This window comes from Poecile atricapillus, chromosome 3 (assembly GCF_030490865.1).
Source record: "Poecile atricapillus isolate bPoeAtr1 chromosome 3, bPoeAtr1.hap1, whole genome shotgun sequence".
Taxonomy (NCBI): Eukaryota; Metazoa; Chordata; class Aves; order Passeriformes; family Paridae; genus Poecile; species Poecile atricapillus.
Genome location: NC_081251.1, coordinates 113,583,573 through 113,603,936, shown reverse-complemented (window position 1 = coordinate 113,603,936; position 20,364 = coordinate 113,583,573). Strand labels below are relative to the sequence as shown.

The 20,364-nt window shown below is 47.9% G+C and overlaps 1 protein-coding gene across 5 annotated transcripts in view; it reads right to left on the bottom strand.

The window, feature by feature from the left end:
• BCL11A (BCL11 transcription factor A) overlaps nucleotides 1-20,364 on the bottom strand; it is a 71,454-nt gene that overhangs the window by 6,144 nt on the left and 44,946 nt on the right. For 2 of the 5 annotated variants that reach the window (XM_058836664.1, XM_058836666.1), the window contains exon 3: nucleotides 1,505-3,512. In XM_058836664.1, the coding sequence (XP_058692647.1) occupies nucleotides 1,507-3,512 (2,006 nt within the window). In that variant the 3' untranslated portion in view covers nucleotides 1,505-1,506. The remainder of the gene's footprint in view (nucleotides 1-1,504; nucleotides 3,513-20,364) is intronic. The other 3 variants (XM_058836665.1, XM_058836668.1, XM_058836669.1) reach the window with 3 other exon arrangements.

The following is a 20,364-nucleotide window of genomic DNA, read 5'->3' as shown; positions in this document are numbered from 1 at the left end:
TTTATTTTTTATATGGTATACACGAGGTCTTAAAAGTTTATAATTTGATTGTCAGCTTGACAACCAAGTGGCTCCGGATTTATTTGTTTTGGTGCCAGAATCAATAAAAGATATTATTAAAAGTAAATATCTTCATAAAACGGATTTCCTTTATTGTGTGTTTAATGGTGTTGAAGGGCCTCTGCGCGTTTCACATTCTATTTAATCATTGATGGGGAGGGGGAATGAAAGTTTGGGGCAGGGTTGGCAGGGGGGGAAGGTTCTACATCTCATTTTAAGCTCTCTCCATGAGCCAAGCAGGTTTTTAGACTGGTATGATCAGTTTTTAAAAAATAATAGTAATAATAATAATTCATAATAATAATAATAATAATAATAAAAGGCAGAGGAGAATGATGATTAACTAGGACTGAGCGGGTCATTTCTTTCTCTTCCTTAGTTTCCTCTTCCCTCTTCGTTCCTAGGTGGCCGGCGTTGTGAGGGGCACGAGGCGGCTCCCAGCGCGGCCGAGGTGGCGACGAGCTACGCATGGAGGACGAGCAGAAAGGAGCCATCGGCATCGGCCGCGACAGATCCAAGGCACTCGGATTATTATTTATTATTATTATTATTATCTCTGTGTGTGTGTGGGGGTGGGTGGGTGGGTGTGTTTGAAATCAAAGCTAAGAGAAATCTACCTCTTCCTGACTGGTGGCAGTCGGTTATTCCCAATTAAAAGCCTTTTTTAATGTTCCCAAGGGGAACTGTGTCTCCAATCGTGGGTTTATTGGTTTAAGACAGTGATCTAGGCTAACACAACGTTTCTTCGGTGCTATCGGTCCTGTCCGCAGAGGGTCACCCACAGCGAGTTTTCCTTTGCACGTCACGAAACAAAACTGTACATGATATGTATTACAGGATGTATGCAGCATGGTCGGTTTTGTTTGCTCTCGGGTTTGATTTTGTTTCTTTTTTTTTTTTCTTTTTTTTTTTTTCCCTCCTCCTCCTCCTCTCCTCTTTTTTCCTCTTTTTTTTTTTTCTTTTCCTTTTTTGTTTTTTTTTTTTTTCCCGAACGGAATTGGAAACAGCGACGTGTTTGCTCAGCAACTAATCAGGGACAATTTAAAAACAGCCATAACATACCATACATGCTGTCTAATCCAAAAATTAAACAAAAAAAAAAAAAGAAATTAAAAAAAAAAGAAAACCAACCAACCAAAATAAAAAAAAACAACCCAAAACAAAACAAAACAAAAAAAAAACCCCAACATACACAACATGTAAATTATTGCACAAGAGAAAGGCTCAAAGTTTGCGTAAAATGCAATAGTATTGCCCCGATACAGATCATGCATTCAAACGGTGAGAACAAAAAGAAAATAAACAGGGTGTGCTGGTGACAAGCACTTTCCAAATATCCTTAGCTTCCATGACTTCCATCACAAGGGACTAGAAAACCTCTACGGGGATGCGGGATGGGTCAGGGACGGGGGTGGATGGGGGGGGTGGGGGGGTACGAATATACCTCTATTCAGTTTTTATCTCGTTATTCAAGACTCGATCACTGTGCCATTTTTTCATGTGTTTCTCCAGGGTACTGTACACGCTAAAAGGCATCTTACAAATCTCGCATTTGTAAACGTCCTTTCCCACCTGCCCGTGTGTTTTCATGTGCCGGGTGAGCTTGCTACTCTGGGCGCAGGCGTAGTTGCAAAGCTCACACTTATACGGCCTCTCGCCCGTGTGGCTCCGTCTGTGGACGGTGAGATTACTACAGTTCTTGAAGACCTTCCCACAGTACTCACAAGTGTCGCTGCGTCTGCCCTCTTTTGAGCTGGGCCTGCCAGGGCCCGGGCCACTAATATGGGGGGTGCTCCCTCCGCTTCCCGTGCCGCTGCGGCCTGAGATCCCTCCGTCCAGCTCGCCCGGCGGCGTGGAGAAGCGCAGGCTGCCGTTCTCCGAGGAGTGCTCGGAGGAGGAGGCGAAGGGCGATTGTCGGGAGTCGCCGAAGCTGAGGAAGGGGTCCTTCAGCTGCCGGGAGGCGGCGTAGCCCGCCAGCCACTGGGAGTAAACGTTCTCGGTGTTGGGCATGGCGGCGGCCGGCAGGTCGAACTCCTTCTCCAGCTTGATGCGTTTGGAGAAGGGGCTCAGGGAGCTGGGGCTACCCAGCAGCAGCTTTTTGGACAGGCCTCCCGAGGCAGACTCCCCCGGGGAGCAGCCCCGGCCGTTGACGGCCCCCTCGTCAATGCGGTCGGACTCGCCGGCCACCGAGTCTTCGTCGCAAGTGTCCCTGTGCACCTCGGGCTCGGGGAGGTGGCCCCGCTTGTGTTTCTCCCCCAGGACCTGGTGGAAGGCCTCGCTGAAGTGCTGCATGGAGCTCAAGACCATGCCCTGCATGACGTCCGGCATCGCCCGGCCCTCCTCGCCAGCCCGTGAGTTGTTCTCGTGGTGACGGGCCGCCTCCAGGCTCATCCCGAAGCCATAGTCCTGCCTGTCGCTCTCGTTCAAGTCCTCCTCCTCTTCCTCCTCCTCCTCCTCCTCTTCCTCCTCCTCCTCCTCCTCTTCCTCATCCCCGTTCTCAGGGATCATGTTGGGGTCATTCTCGCTCTTGAACTTGGCCACCACGGACTTGAGGGCGCTGCTGGCGCTGCCCACCAGGTCGCTGGTGCCCGGCTCAGGGGAGCTGGCGGTGGAGAGCCCGTCGTCCGACTTCACCGTCATGGGGGAGGACTTGTGCATGTGGGTCTTCATGTGGCGCTTCAGCTTGCTGGCCTGCGTGCAGGCGTGGTCGCAGAGGTTGCACTTGTAGGGCTTCTCCCCTGTGTGGCTCCGGCGGTGGACCACCAGGTTGCTCTGAAACTTGAAGGTCTTCCCGCAGAACTCGCAGGACTTGGACTTCATGGGGGGCTGGGAGGGAGGAGGAGCAGACTGCAGAGGAGGAAGGGGCGGCGTGGCCAGGAACGGGGGCTTGCTGCCGGGCTGGAAGGGCTGCAGCAACCTTTGCATAGGGCTGGGCCGGCTCGGGGACAAGGGTGGGCTGGAGGTGTTGCCGGCCAGCTCCCGCAGCCTCCGGGAGAAATCCATAGCGGGGGGCTCCATCGCCATGGGGTTCAGTCGCAGCACCCTGTCAAAGGCACTAGGGTGATGGGTGGCCAGAGCCATTTCTTCCGCACCCAGGCGCTCAATGCGATGCGGATCCAAATGGTGCCTCGGGGGAGGGCTAAAGAGGGGCGGCGTGGGTGGGAAACGCCCTTCTCCCAGCCCCGACGCCTCCCTCGAGACCGAGCCGGGTATTCTGAGCAGGTTAAAAGGGTTATTGTCTGCAATGTGAATCCCGTGGAGAGGTGGCTGGGAAGGGCACTCTGCACCTAGTCCTGTTGGGATACCAACCCGTGGCGTCAGGGGGCTGCCGTGCTCGCTTTCTAGGTAGATCCGTAAGCCGTGCGTGTTCTGTGCGTGCTGCAAGAGGAACCAGGCGCTGTTGAAAGGCTGTTTACAAGTCGTACACGTGTAGCTGCTGGGCTCATCTTTACCTGCAAAATAACACAACAAGCAGCGTCAATCTCCGGCCGTCCAGCGGTGGGCGAGCGCTCGCCTCCCCGCCCTAACCTCCTCTCCTCCTCCGGGACACCCGGCCGGGCAAGGAACATCCCAGCTGGGGGACAGGCAGGGGACACGAATGGGAAGAGGTGGGAGGCACAACGGGGAGACCCAAACCCCCACCAAGCACATCCACCGCCTCCCACCATGCCCAGCTCTGGGTTCAAAACTGAACCGTGCCAGGTAACCACAGAATAAAACAAGATAAGAAAAGCAAGAGATATTAAAGTCAATCACTGCCAGCTCCAACTCAGCAGACTTTATGCTGCAAGAGGCTGAAGGCATTTAGAGTGTTGGTAAATAAATACGTAAATAAATATATAAATAGATAAATAAATACCAAATAAAGAAATCCCCTTCTGAAAAGCACTCCACACAGATCAGTTCAAAGCATCACAACTGCCAGCAAGCTGGGCATCAACACACTTTAGTCTCCTCCTTCTTTTGAGACTAACAATGTTTTAAAATTAAGAATCAACTTCTGCTCCTTAGCAGAGATTTACCTCTAGGGCAAGGAAAGAAATAAAAATAAAAATAAAAAGGGAAGGGAGGCAGAAAAAAAAAAATCAAGCATGGGACAGGGAAAGGGGAAGACAGAGAGAGCGGCGGCTCCGCCAGGGAAAGAGCTGGAGGGTGGCCAGGAGGCCTGGCCGAGCGCCCTGCCGGAGCCGCATTATTTCTCTCGCGCTGAAAAGAAGCTGAGGATGGTAAATGCCACTTTGGCAAGTAGTGAGCTAACTCTATTTCATGATAATTTATTTTTGGAGATAACACGGACATTATAAAAGAGCAACCAACTAATAAATAACTAAACAAAAAGCCGGCTAATAATGACAGCAGAAAGCAGCCCCTTCTAATATATGGCAAAACAAGGGGAATGAATAACTTTTTGAGGGCTGCCCACGAGGGAAGAATGGCTTGAGATATGGTGAAGGTGAGGGTGCCTTTATTGATTACTGGGATTTTGTGAATAATTCACTTCCAGCCCCATATGGATGCTTTTTGCTAAAAGCTGGTAAACTGAAGCTGGAGCTAAGAGAAGGATATAAATTCATTTCCAGCCTTGTTCAGCAGTTCTCATAGAGCTATTGTTTAGTGGTATTTTAACAAATAAAAATAACGTTGAGGTTTGCTGAGAGATAAACCAGGAGCCCTCCAAAGGCATCAGCACTTAGGGTGGTACCGGCCTTCACCACATATTCCTGCCCTGACCCAACATTTACATCCCAAGGAATCCGCTCCTTAGGCATCTCTCTTGGGTAAAAAGGCTGCACTGAGAGTTGCCCTCAGTAGGTTTCCCCTATTTGTCTAATACAAAGAAAAGGAAAATTAAAAAATAATAACCAAAATAACAAAGTAAGGCAAATTAGGAAAGGGAGCATCGCTTTATCTGCACCCATCTTGTTTCCCATCTCACAGGGGAGGAAAAGCATCGTGTAAGGCATTTTCCTCCCGATGATCTGGGGATACACGACAGAACCAGGCATCTTTAAGGTGCCTTTCAACCCAAACCATTCCATGATCCTACGAGATCCAGCACTGGCTGTACTGCTCCATCCCAGCTTCCCTCCCTGCCTCCCGGCTCTGCCACTATTCTACATTTGGCCTGAGAAGCTGAATCAGGCAAGCAAAGAGCCTCAGTCGTCTACAGCAGGCATTTAACACTTTAATCACTTTAAAAGCCCTTGGAATAATATTTAATGTTTCATCCTGAAGCCTGCCTTGGAATAAAATGCGCTGTTGTGTTTAGTATGTGCCAGGCATGTGAGCACAGATAAATACTTAAATCTGCTGAAATTAGAGGGAAATTCAATTGGACTTTCACATTCCTATGCTCATTTGTGAGCTTGGGGGGGAAAAAAAATCATCTTCCTTCATCATAATGAAGTGGAAGTTTTTAACACCACGGTAGGAGCTAACAACGAAACACTACCTCGCCTCTCTACCTTATAGATCAGGTCAGAGAAAATAGCATTTTATCTTATAATGAGGATACAACATCGAGCATTTGCTACCACATTTTAGTATTCCCATCAACTAGATATTCTAGATCATAAGGGCAGCTCGTGTAATCATAATGTCAATGAGAAGGGCTGTTACGACTGAGACTAAAGATTACATGGAAAAAGCTGCTTTGAAACTGGTAATTATTACCAGTCCACTAATAGCAAATGATGCATTACAGTTTCACCGTATAATCTGTATTTCACTCAGCTCCTGCCAGTGCAGCCTTATTATATTACAGTGCTCACAAATTCTAAATTCCTAAGCTACAGTCATCAATAAATGTGTTACTTGCCATAATTTGCAAAATTACTTTGTTCATAACATCTTCGACTGTTATAAAGACTGGAATTGATTTCCTGCGTGGCAAAATTAGGGCTACATTGACTTAGTGGAGTGTAAAATGTAAGATTATTCTTCATGTGCTTGCCTGAAAAACAAGTTTCCAATTCACTGTCCGTGTTTGGTAATCAAGATAATAATTTACATTTAAAATCATGTTTATGTACAAAATTTCCCCTAAACAACCCACCATTTTCAAGGGAGCAAGGTAAAACCAGGCAATAAAACAAAGGAGCGAAACAGTTAAAATCCACCAGCCATTTGTCTCCACCTCCTGCTCTGAAGAGACATGATTTCTAATTTGTCTATTAGTGCTTGATTAATTATGAAGGCTATTGACTGACCATATCACCACCTAGAGATACGTTCCAGTCTGATGCAGCCTTGCCAAACTGCAAAAATTATGGCGCTAAGCCACAGCAACAAGACGGGTCCTTAGACCGCTGCAGCAATCCCTGGGTTTGGAAGGAACTTGCCCTCCCTTGCTCCCATCCCACCACCACCATGGGTTTTTTGGGACACCATCTGGGTCCCCTCAAGAGCCAGACCCAAAGGCCATATCCACTGATGTCTCCTTGCTGTGTGGGCCAGCCCCTGTGTCCACACAGCCTTCCCAGCTAATGCATCTGGGCATGACCATGGGGCAAGCGAGGTGGGTCTCACAGCAGGGAGATGCAGAAGCTGCTGCTGGCCAAGGACAGAGCTGGAGAAGGCCCCATAGGGCTCTTTGTGCCTCAGCATCCACCAGGATAATGTGATGGGATATGTCATCCATTGCGATGCCACTGGGGCTTTCAGCTCATTTCCAAGAGTCAGGAGTCACCGCTGAACCAGCCCTCCTTGGCCACCAGCAGCGGGGCAGGAGCTCACATCCTGGGGCAGGAGCTCACATCCTGGGGCTGGAGCTCACATCCTGGGGCTGGAGCTCACATCCTGGGGCAGGAGCTCACATCCTTGGGCAGGAGCTCACATCCTGGGGCTGGAGCTCACATCCTGGGGCTGGAGCTCACATCCTGGGGCAGGAGCTCACATCCTGGGGCTGGAGCTCACATCCTGGGGCTGGAGCTCACATCCTGGGGCAGGAGCTCACATCCTGGGGCTGGAGCTCACATCCTGGGGCTGGAGCTCACTGGCTACTCCTCAATTCAGGAATCTGAGGCTGAAAGGGACCTGCAGCTCTCACCCTCTGAGCTTCACCCGCGGTACAGGTCACTCTGTAACCAACACAGTGTCTTTCAGTAAAGCACGACCTCCTCCGGCCCCACCAAACGCAGGGCAGAGCACAAAATCCCAGTGAAATCTATTCAAAGCAGCTCAGCAGACAGGGAGAGCACCCACTGCTTGCCACCACAGTCAGTTCCCACAGCCAACCACACTCACAGATGGGTACTGGGATCCACCTGAACTTCTCCAGCTCTAACCTCTACCTGTTCTCTTTGTATTTTGAGGGGTTTTGTGGTTGAAACACTGAAAAGCTCTTGATACACAATGGGCTCCTCACACACACCAAGGTGTTCTTCGTGAAATCGAGGCACACTTCAAAATCCAGTTATTTTTCCATCCTGAGGCCACCCCTCCACTACTCAAGGACCTGCCTAGCCCTTCTCATCTTGGCATCATGCTGGGAAGAACCCGATTTCCCTCTCAGCTTCCCACAGAGCTGATGCCTTCCATGGTGCTGCACCCAGCTCTGTAAGCACAGCCCCGATCCCACTCTTCCAGCTAAGGACCACATGAGGCTGGACCTGGTATCTTCTCAACACCTCCTTCCTGACAGTCTTTCCAGAGCACCCTATTAACCTGCCCCTCTTGCTCTGCACCCACCTTTGCTTTACCGACATTGCCAATCAACCAAAATTGCTTGGTAATTTCTAAATCACCAACAAAGCACTAAGCACCACTGAGGCCCCCACCAGCACCTGCTGAGCTCTTCATCTAAAGCCCCACATCCCCAAATCTGCTGGCCAGCTCTGCATCACCTGTGCTAGCAGTACCAGTGCTCAGTCTTCCTATACACAATGTCACAGCGCTGTGCAGTCTATTTCATCTACATTTATCAACCAAAGTTGTCATCTAGAAAAATGAAATCAGGTTTATTTGACAAGATCCATATTCCATAAATTTAGGCTGAGTGGCACGAATTATATTTCTTTCCTTTAATTCTTTATCAATTGAATCTTATGTTGGTTCTTCAGTTATTTTGTCCAGGAGAGATAAGCAAAGTGTTGCCAACTCTCCCACATTACCCTGACCAGCTCTAGAAAGCATTTTCCCAGTTCATAAGCTTTTTTAAAACCAGCATCACATGTCAATTCTTCAGGGTTCCTTGGGTGCAACTTTTCAGGGCCTTTTTATTTAGAAATATTTCTCTCCTTTGGAGGAGAAATATTTTTTCTCTCTGCTCATATAAAACCCTCCCTGGCTACCAATGAGCTAGAAAAAACCATCATCACCCACCTATGATACAGAGACAAAGCACAGCTGCTCTCCAAGTCTACAGCAGAAATATTTATCAAAACTTTCTACCTTACTGCTTCTTCCATTTATCCCTTCCTTCTTCTCCAGAATCCTGAGCAGCTCTCTCTCTCCTCCTCTCCTCATTGGTGCCAGGCACAAGTTTTCCTCGGCATCTCCAGCTCTCCTGACCTGTTCTCTACCCGCCATGGTTTCTCACTGCGATTGATTGCTATCCATTTTCCATTTTTTTAATTGTCATATATTGATTTTTTTAATATCTAATTGCTGTTCTCATCTCACCACTGAAGCGAGTGAAGTGGGTTTTGGACTGGGGCCAAAGTTGCCCTCTCCTTCCTGGACAGCTCATCAACTCTTTACAAATAGCTTCCAATTACCATTAGCATTTTTGTGTGTACATTTTTCCTCCCAGTCAATTTTACTGCTCATTTTCTTCCTACTTTGGAAATTACCCCTGTAGGAGAATTACATGGGGATACCATGACCCAAATACAAACCTGGGGCCAAGATGACACCTGACTGGCCTCACTCAGTGAAGCACCAGCCACCGTTACATTTTTATTCCTTCTCTACATCCCGGATGGCAAAAGACCAGTGATGAGGCACAGCATTTCACTACAGCACAAATGTCCAGTGTTTCTCAAGTTATTGGCTCCTGCTTAAATAAAAAAAAAAAAAAACCAAAACAGCAGAACAGCTCTTGCCTGCCATGCCCCCAGAAGAAGTGACTTAACCAGTGACACACAAGTGACAGATTTAGCTTCTGATCCGCAAAATGTTAACAAATGAGCAGGATGGATATTGGCATTTGAGTGTCTTTAAGGGCAGTTGGCACAATTACTCAGTAAAATAGGAAGAGATGGCTGCTTTCAGCATTAAGGGGCTTTTTTTATATTAAGGAAAAGCTGGCGCTTCTGTGCTGTGCTCACAGATACACCCGGCGCGCTCCAAGTCCGAGTCGGAGCAAGCCAACTCCTCCAGGCACAATAGAGCAGGCTCTGAGCAAGAAGCACAGCCATCTCCACAGCCACCAGCAGCAAAGCCAGACAAGATGCTGGGGAGAAGACCAGCTGGGAGGAGAAGCTGTCAGCTAGATGCCACTGCTGGGAGGGGAAAAAAAAAAATTAAAAAAAAAACCCTTTCTGGAGCTAGGCATGCAAGTTCAGGCATTGCCAAGTGAGTAATGGAATAATCTGCATGCGTGTGCCAATGTGCTTTGGAAGAGCTTCCTTAGTTTCTCAAAAGTCAGGGCTGGATCCAGGAAAGCTGCTCGCTGGACACAGCACACGCAGCATCCTCTGGGTGCACCTAACCAGGCCCACGGCACAGGACGCTGTTTGGGAAGGAGCCCCTGCCTGAGGAGCAGGATATTAAACACAAGGTGTGTGTTTACCCCAGGGCACTGCACAAGCTGCACACAAACACGGAGCACCAGAGGCACCCCAGTTTTCCCAGTGTTTTCCCAAACAAACCGGCAGCGTAAGCGATGGCTGCGCATGTGCCAATGGTGTGCACAAGGATTTCATTCACAGCTGCAGATTTACTCCCTCAGAGAAATCCCCGTGCCAGAGAAATCTCCGAGCAGACCTGGATGTGGCCCTTGCTGCCTGGACAGCCCAGCCCCTGTTCTCGGCAGCATCCCTCCACAAACCAGCACCACAGGTCTTGCTCCTGTTCTCCCTGACCTTCCCAAGAGAAGTGCACGTGTAAGCAAAGCCAAGAGTCTTCACCAGGCTACCTGCACCTACAGGGCACACAAACACCTTCCTCTATCAAACAGCAAGGACAGAAGTTAAAGCATCCCCCCTCTCTTCTGCTCGCCACCAAACAATCGTGGGAGGAACAGCCTGAGCCAAACCCAGGAACTTCTTTATTCAGCTTTAATGTCAACTGACTGCTTGATTTTTGGACTGATAAATTCGGAGTTGTTATGATATTTAAAGGGGGGAAGGAAAAAAATTGAGTTAATTGTTACCACTTGTACTTGATTCAGTTCTCCATCTGGCCTGTCAAATATCTCTTTTTTTTTGTTTTGTTTTGTTTTTTTTTTTTTCTTTTCTCCTCTCTCTCTTTAGAAATCCATGCTGTTGAAATTCCTTTCAACTGCAAAGTAGTGAAGTGAAACAGTTGGGACGCAGGAAGTGTTGCAGGGTCGGGAGATAAGAGGGTCCTGCTCCATTCCTGCAGCAGCCACTTCTCCCTTAGTAAGGAAGAGCTGCTCTGGCGTGACTCACCTTCTCCTGGTAGCATCAGTTCACAAGGGAAACTGTAACTGTCCAAACGTATTTTTTCCTTCTTGCACTAATTCCTCCTCCTGATCCTCTGGATTGCAAAAGGCGCGTGATTAACCTGGTCCGTCATTAACCGGTCCTAAGTAGCTGTTGGCACTGGGAGCATCAGCACTGTCACTGCTGCTCTCCTAATAACTGGAATAATACTAAGTAACAGCAGCAGCTGCATTTGTGTACAACAGGGTACTTCCTCCCTAACCTTTTCTCTTTATCATGAGAGGAACCAGATTCAGAAACACTGAAAAAGGAAAATATCCCCAAAAATCTGAAGGAAGTGACAAAGTATTGCTTGTAAAACAGGAAATACTGTGGCTGTTCTGCCTTTGAAAATAAAATTCTGCAAATGTGAGTGAGTCCATGCTGTTTATGCAAGGGCCTGGTGGAGAGTCTTGGGACTAGCTTAGTCATGGAAACGTCAAAAAATCTAGAAGAATTTTGCTTTGCAGGACTCTCAGTGCCCCATCTGCCATCTCTACCTAATTTTCTTTACTGTAACTCATTGATAAAAGGTATTCCTGAAATCAATATTCAATATTGAGATTGATATATCAATATTGATATTCCTGAAAATAATTATTCTGCCTGCGAGTTTAGACTTCCTGAAATCATATTAAAAAAACTGGGAAAACGCATTCCAAACCAAGTATGAGTAATAGCATCTTTTTATTACACCTTCTTTAAAAACCCTCTTTAAGGAAGAACCAGGCCAAAACATTAATGCTGTGACTCCTCAAACTTCAAAAAGAAACCCAAGCTCCAGCAATAATAAAACAGCAGCTGGCATTGCTTTGCCAGTCAAAGATTTAGACTGGAGCTAGAAACTCCAAGAATTCCCCATTTTCTCTCAAAGCCAAACTTTCCTTGGGTTTTACAGCATTGCTCAAGTTTCCACAAAACAGAAGTTTTTTGGGCTTGAGGAAAGGGTGGGTGGGACCAGGGAGACCAGTTCCTGCCCAGAGAAGAAATAGGCATTTCATGGGTAACCAATTTAGTTGTAGCCTCAACATTACTCATTCTTCTAACCAGAACCAAAGGCTACACACTTAGATTCCCACCCCCAAAAAATACTTCATTAGCAACAAGGAACAAAACACGTGGTTTGTTGGAGCCTCAATGGGGTGCTGGGGTCCCATGGCCTGACCTCAGCGTCTGTCACCATTTTCAAGGCAATGACAATTTGGCCACCAAGAAAACCTGCTTCGAGCTCCAACTTGGCAAGTAAGGGTATCAGCCTGCGACTGATTTTGTGCTTTTTTAAAACCTAAGGGGGGTGGAAATCTGTCGCGCCTTGATTAGCGAGGAACAGAAGAAACCTGTCATGGGAAAACAATGCTGTGCTTGAAATTCAGCTCTGAGTGAATTTTAGAAGAAAAGCCTCAAGCAAAGAGGACCTGATCACATGCACCCTATAGATTAACACTATGGGGTGGAGAAAGAGAGGCGATGCAGACCTCAGCACCACGTGGGAAGCAGCTCCAGTAACCACAAACACCAGTGCTGGGACCTAAAGAGTGAGCTATGCAGTGTTTTCAGCTCTGCAGGAGGAGCTCTCCACTGATACCATCACACATCTCCAAGAACATCCTTAGTGAAATAGCCAACATTCCAGATGCCATTCCTGGCAGTGTTCAAGGCCTGGTTAGATGGCATTGAGCAACCTGGTCCAGTGGAAAGTGATTCTGCCCATGGCAGAGGGGCTGGAACTGGATAGGCTTTAAGGTCCCTTCAACCCAAACCATTCTGTGTTTCTGTGATGCACAATCTTCCCCACTGCCTGTCCCTGACTGTCTCTTCCAAGCACAGCCATAGGGATTGTAAAAGATTTACAAAGGAGTGGCATCAGCTCCTCTGGACTGAACCTAGCACCAGGTGTGTCCCCTGCTGGAAGGTCCACCCGGACCCACCAAGGACTAAACCTCATCTGAGTCCTCCCACAAAAAGAGCATCAAAACCTCACCTGATTATCCAGCAAACCTGGCTCCAACAGTCCATAATTATGCATTTACCCAGTGGCTGCTGGGGACAATCAAGTCAATAATTCACTTTTTAAATGCAGTGTTGTAATTACACAGTTACAAAGAGCTTCCAAATCATTTCATTCACTCATACACCTACGCGACGAATTGTTCCCCTTTCTACCATTTTCTCCCTGGCTGGCAGCATCTGAAGGAAAGGCAGAGCACACTTGAGAAAGCTTCTTGCGAAGGAGAGGAAGGAGATGTGATGATCTCGGGTCACCCCCACTGGTGTGGGGCAGGGAGTGTTTCTCCCTGTTTGCATCTCAGTTTTTGCACCGCTCAGTCGTGCAGCCAGCACCCAGCACAGGCGAGGGGGAGTGGTGGATGCTGCTCCGCAGTGCACACCGTGCACTCAGTATCTCTTACACACGGAGATTCCCAGACCAACGCCAGGACACCGCTTTCCTGGGAAGAGTGCTAATGCCTGCTGACCTGATTAGTGCTGCAGGACCTCGCTGGAGGCTGCGGCGGCTCTCCTGGAGAGATGAAGTGTGCTTCCAAACGGCTGAGCCCCATCCCAGGGAGAAAGTGGGGCTGGCACCTTCCCACTGCTGCTCACCAGCAGGGACACTGCTGCCAGAGCATGGCTGGCCCATCAAGTCACCTCAATACTGATGGTCTTGCTTTATTTTTGCTGATTTTTCCCACCTTAGTGTCTCTATTTGATGTGACTGGCTCTGTAAAGCTGTGTGTGTTCATCACCTTGAGGAGATAGGGTGGTTCCTGAGAGCCCCTCCTGGCCCTCTTCATCAGCCAGAAACCACCGATGCCCCTTCCCCAGCCCACGGCACCCAGCTCCCACCCATGCCTCGGGAAGGGTGTCAGGGAAGCTGAAAATGCCCAGTCCTCAGCCAAGTCAGTGGCTGAGGAACTCCTTGGAAGCCTTATTCCACTATCTCCTTCCCAAAACAAATCCTCTTTAGACTCTCCTCTTTCTCAGCCTTCTCCTTTGGCTTGCTTTCCTCTCACTTTCAAATGAATGATATTTAGCCAGCAGCAAACCATCCTGACAAAGTGGGTCAGGGGAACTGCAGGTCCCCCCCAAATGACACCTCCCCCTGCAAATCATCTGCCAGGAAGGCAAAGGTTTATTCTGTCCCTGAGCAAGTTCAATGTCACCATGGAGTTGCAAGCACAGCAAGTGCTGAACCAGATCCTACAACGTTTAGTTTCATAACTTGCACAAGCAAGTATTAGTAGTAGAATCGATAAATTATATATATTTTTTCCCCTCTCCCTTTGCAAATAGGACCAAAGGTGTCGTAAAGTTGTCCGGTCTTCTCCGGTTTATTCTGTCTCCTCTCCATCGTTGAGATATCCTTGAAGTTGAAAATGATATAATACTCCGAATATCTGGAGTTTGGAAGGATGTAAGACTTGCAAGAATTGCTACAGCTTTATTGCATTCTCGGGGCACAGAGAGTATTTACCACACATACATCAAGTCAAGGAATGCAAAAAGGGCATGCGGAAATTTGGCGCTCAGAGCTCAGGAGCTGAAACTCCCAGAAAGGCAGATAAAAGAGTGGATTTCCTTATTTATAGATTTGCAGATGAAATCCAACAAAACCAGCCCTCCCCCCTCTGAAGAAAAAAAAAAAAAAAACCAAACCAAACCCCACCTCCCTCTTTTATGTCAGTAAGGCTGATTCAATTTCCAGGCTTGCAAGGTCTCCTCTCGCCGAGTATTACCCGACCCCAATAACACGCGCCGTTCCAAGGTTAAGATCCGTTTCCTTACAATAATGCAGAAAGCTGTTGTTTCAGTCGCGGCTGCAGAATTCAGCTTTGAAGGACAGGTTAGTACCACACTACATTTAACTGAATTCAGTTCATCTGATTATACAGTGCCTTGCTTTCTGGAATATGTAATCATCTCTTTCTGATGACATTTTAAATATCCAACTAGACAAATAATTGCAGCAATAATTGATAGCTGAGTCAAGCTGGAAGATTATTGATTGGCACAGTACCCGCTGAAACAAATGTTCATCTTTCAAACATTACAGTGAAGATGCTTAAATCTAACTTTTGCTGATAAATGATAAAAATTTGATTTACTGATAAAACCACAGAAATAGAAGATGCACTTCAGGATTTGATTACCTGGGGAAATTTTTTCAAAGAAAAATTAGGCTGTGGAATTTATATTCTATTTCACTTGAATAATTGCCAAGATATGGATAAGCCGTAGGAACATAAACACACATGGAGGAGTCTTTAAGAGTTGCTGATTAACTCTCTACCTTCCTGAATGGAATTTATCTGTTCCCAATCACTGTTTATGTGGGAGTTTATCCTGCTGCCTTCCCAAGGATGCATTCATGGGTCTCATTACTGGCAGCAGGAGTTACGTGTCAGAAAGAAAAGATCCCCCACTCATTTTCCCAGCAGTTCAAAACCCTCAGTTTAAATATGCATAATCCAACTCTGCTGTGAATGCAACTGAAAGGAGGGGTCAATCTCATTGTCCATGGTGTAAATCAGGAGCACCACCACCCAAATCTGGCACCACGGAACAGCAGCAAGAGGAAAGTCAAAACCAGGTGCATTTCCAAACTGGCTCCCTATCTTAAAAGTAAAATAAAACCACTTTTCAGCTGCCATTACAGCAGGCCTGCTTAAACATGGATTTCCTTCTAATTATGAAATTCCAGACCCCGCAGCACTACCTATACATCACGGGGGAGAGAGAGGTGGAATTTCGAAAGTTGCTGATTAGAAAGCAGAGCGAGTGGCCACGGCAGAGAATCGCATGCGGGGAAAGGCAGGCAACGAGCTGCCTAGTTAGGGCAGAGGAGCTGTCGCAAGGCAGAAGCCTGAAATTAAGGAAGAGCGCCAGAATATTTGAGCAGGGAACAAAGAGCATAAATTCCAGAGTAAGAGATGAAAAATGCACTGAAACGTTTTGAAACGGAGCCATTAGGAGCTGATTGAGTCTCAGAGCTACTGTTAAAAATCAGCCGCTTGTTAGATGCGGCGATCAGCTGAGCCCTGACACTTAAGGCGTACGAGGGGGCTTGTCGAGTGGCTTCGCTCTAATTTAGAGATCCTCAGTTAATTAGAAAGCCCTCAGATTTTCTGCAAATGCAGGTCGCTATCGACAGCTCCTGCTTTTGATGCTTTCCGGGTGACAGTTTCTGGACTGACCTTTCCGGCGCTGCCAGGGCTGCCCAGACCCTTGCCATGCCGCGGAATTCAATCACGGCCGCCAGCGCTGCCGGGAAGTTACAAGTAAGGTTATCCTGCTCCTAGATGTCATTTCCTTCTCTGAAATAAACCCTGATGAAATCTGTATCTGCTTAATGCTATAAATAGCTTCAGTGTTAGATTATTATTATTATTATTATTATTATTTCTCCCCGCTGAGTGGATGTCACAGCCAGTCCAGAACTTTAGGGTGGGAGTTTATCAAAGGTGGTACCAGCAGGATTTGGGAGAAGGGAATTGCTTTCTATGGGGGACAATCTGCTTGCATTGAACTCATATCCACAACTGCAGGAGAGAAATCTCCTTTTGTGATTTCATTTCCCCAGTGCCTGTGGCTGCAGAGGATGGAGCCCCTGCCCAGGGGATGGCACTTCCTGAGCTTCCCTTAGCACCCAGCATGCCCTATCCCATGGAGATGCCTTTCCCATCCACAAGCAACGTCTGGTGATGCTCTCCAGAGTGGAAACCACTGATAACACCTAATGCAGGGCAAACAACAACACAGGCAATGACTGAACAAAACAAGGCTTGTTTGGAAATGCATGGAAATGCGTGGAAGTTACAGTGACAACCCAAAGGCGAGATGACAGACCCGCAGTCACACAGGGAGTTGGCGGCAGACGCTAGAAAATTAACTCTCAGGAACTGTCTAGCATTGGCAGGGAAATGAATGAGATGATCTAAGAGATATTTTCCACCTCTAATAGGATTTGATGATGATTTTGCATAGGCTTTTGTGCTAGCCTGGCTTTTGATAAAGGCATGGTGTCTCTTTTCAACCCACTTGCGAGGGAGAGATTAATAAGTTGCAAACTCGGCCCACCTCGGCTATAAATGATTCCTGTGCCCATAGGGGGAAAAAAATCCAAGCTATGACTGAAAAAACCCCAGTGAACTGTGTGCAGTTAGTGCTTTTACACCCCAAATCTTCAGTTATTAAGAGATTTGGAAAGGAGAGAAAAATTGTCCTCCAGCATCCAAAACGCCATCAGTTCAGTAGCCAGATGGGCAATAATTCACAAACCACGTCCAGTTAAGAAGTACTGGATTGAGACCTTTCCAGGGAGAGCCTTCCTGGGGCTGTGGGAGGCATGGAGAGGTGAGATGGCTCCAGCATATCCTGCAGGAGAAGGAGGCAGAGCTGTTGCACTCATGAGGCAAGTCCTGGCATGGACATTTCTGCCTACTCACAGCCTCAGACTAGCAGAGAATAAGATCTGAGGACTGGCCTTGGATGATGCATTAAGATGGCACTGATGGTAAAGAACTAAATGAAAACCAGAGTTTTTAAGCATATAAAACAGATTGTAGAGAACCCCAATTTTCAGCAATATAAGCATTTTCTTGCTTATAATGAAAATGCTTATATTAATTTTCATTATATATAATGAAAATGCAATTAGATGTTGTAACTGCGAGCACTTAAGACACCAATAACAGCCTTTAAACAAACCCCATACCCTCACCTGATAAAGCTAACAACTTCCTATGCAGGCTACATGGTCATATCAAAATATCCTTCCTTATTCCAGGGGCTGTACGATTGTTATTTTTTCAGCAGAAAAATTTGTGGATCCAGGCCATGCTCTTTAGCATCCCTGGGACTAAACGAAGCCTTGGTGTTATCTAACCCTTGTGCTGGGCCAAATGGATGTGGCTGCATGAGCCACTCTCCTGCTCTTCATCCATGAGTCCTCCTCTTCTGACTCTTCAGGAGGAGGGTGGGATCTCCATCACCCACCTGCTGATGCTATCACACATGCTGCTGTTCATTCGAGGGCACAGGAGGACACAGGGCACGCTGTGACCTGCCAGCAGCACCTCTACATCCACACAGTCAGGACAACCCATCTGGGAGCCACATGCTGGCATCACTTCCCTTGCTGCCAGCACACAGAGCAGCCCTGCTTTTTGGGAAAACCAGCCCACAGGGCCAAAGATGGACAACCCCATCCATCTGTGCAGGCCTGACCACAGACTTTTGTCTGCAGCAAGAGCTTCAGGTTCAGGGCTGCTGCTGTTTTCACTGCACCCAGGTCCAGCAGCACCACGGGGGACCAGAACCCCTCAGAGCAGAACATTGCACCCAGAGACAACAAAATGACAGTTCCTGCCCCCTGAGCTGGCAGCTATCACCACCACTATTGTAACCTGCTGAGAGGGTCTGCCAGTTGAAACAGGAACTATCTCCACACTCCCCACTCCTCGGGCTTAAGAGCACTGAATGTTTCAGCAGGTGAGGGGCAGAAGTAGCAATTCTCCCATTTGCTGCCACGTCTCGGAGCGCTTTTGAAAAGTCACAGAGGCCCATTCGTGGTTGGAGTAAAAGAAATTGGCATCGTGTAGTTTTTAGCAGTAACACAGTAAGAGCAATAATATTAAAAGTATTAACACCAAGAGGTTGCACTTAAGTCTGAGGAACTCGGTGTGCTCTGCAATGGTCATTAATGCCTCAAAGGCTGTACAGGGAGTAGAACAGTTGCTCATTCCATCTACTGACCTCTGGGTCCTCATTTTCCTGGGGATGGGAGCACTTTCCAACAAGCACACAGCTCGTACCTGCCACCTCCAGCACCTCAACACTCTGTCTGTGCCTGACACCCTGCGCTTCCCCAAAACGGTGCTGGATGCGGTGGGGATGGGCAGCAGCTCCATAAAAGATGTACAAGTCCCTGTGTCATCACTTTACCTGAACATGTTATCAGAAAACACCCCATCTGGGGGCAGGCTGGGAGATGGCCATATATACAACAGGTCTGAAATTGCCATCAGCTTCACCTCGATCCTTTTCTGATGTCCTTGGCCATCCAGTTAAGATCTGACAGCATTTAAAGATGACAGTGCCTGAGGTAATGGGACAATGCCATAACAGGATTACAGGAAATGTGAAAGAAAGGACATACGTACGTAATGTCATTTAGGTAATGTCATCTATGAACAGTTTTGCTGCAATTTTTGCTGACAAAGAAGTCGGTCTCACTTATACAATTCCTTTAAACTCTATTATTGCTGTAAATAAGTTTACTTCTTCCTGAAAGAAAGCTTTTTAGATGCATAGTCACAAATATTTTGGCCAACTTTCTGCTCTGAGGTGGGGTATCCTGGGGGGAAGAAGTCACATAAACCAGCACGAGGCAGCGAGTGGGATGAGGCAGCAAGATCGAAGGACCCCGCGCCACTCTCCCAACCCTGCTGCAGAGCACCCAGACTTCATAAGATCCTCCCAATTAATTTCCACCCAGTTATTTCCTCCCCGCGCCCTTTTTTCCATCAGTATTCCCTTTCAGTCCCACCGCAGCTGCCCCCGAAACAGCTTCCTCATTGTCCCCCACCAGAAGTGGTGTATGTGTGCCAAGCAACTGACCGCAAACAAAAGCTTGTTTGACCAACGCTTGTTCCGAAACAAAACCCCGGCTGGAGAAGGAAATCCCGCAAAGGAGGGGGGATTGGTGCTGGGACAATTTGGAAGGCGAGCCCAGGGCGACTCACATTCTTGCCAGACAATGGTGTCTGGCCTCTCCATTCACCGCCTGCCTCGAACCCCTCCCCAAAAAGTCCCCCCTAAAAGCCATGTTTATTATATAGTCTGATAAGCAAGGGAGATGCCGTTAAATTGAGCCCGCGACGCTCTCGCGCACTGCCCGCGGCGGCTCGGGGATGCAGGGCAGACAATAGCAGAAGCCTCTAAGGGGACTCGAAGAAGGGTTTCTGGAACTGAACTTATTGCTAGGAAATACTGCAAGGAGTTGGCTCCTTCTAGAAGGGACAGTGAAAATTCACGGCCAAGGGTGTGTCTGAATTCCCCCCATGTTACCCTGTCCTGGGGAATATTTACTTGCCCTGAGCAACTTGTTTCTTCCCACCTCCCCAGCGTTGCCTTAGGTGACTCCTTCCCCTGAGCAGCTGTTGAGAGATGGCCGAGCCTTTGCCCCCTGCACATCTGCCTGCCATTGGCATGTGAAAATACTGATTAGAGGAAACACCCTGGCTGGGCAGGCTGCCCCCTCCCTTGATAAGTACAGTTGGAAACCACAGGAGTTGCACAGGCCGGCTCAGGAGCCGTGTGGGGGCCTGACCATCTTATCCGTTAATAAACAGGCACTCGGGTCCTGCTGGCGTTGAGCAACGCTGGCATCTGCCTGCTGAGGCAACGCGTGGGGCAGCAGCTGGGTGTGCGGCCAGCGGGGTTTGCTGCAGGCTCCCCGTGGGCTTTTGTGGGGCAGCATCCCACCACCTGTCTGTCTGTCTGTCTGTCTGTCCACTCGGGCACGTGACACTGCTAGAAGATGCTTGGAGTAAAGAGAGATACATTAAAAATCCTCACAAAGTCATAATAAATCAGCCCTTGAATGGCATGTCCCAGATTGCTTGTCACCCAGCTGTCCCCAGAGCACACCTCACCACCCCCTGCACCAGGCAGAGATTGAGAAACCAACTGATGCAGC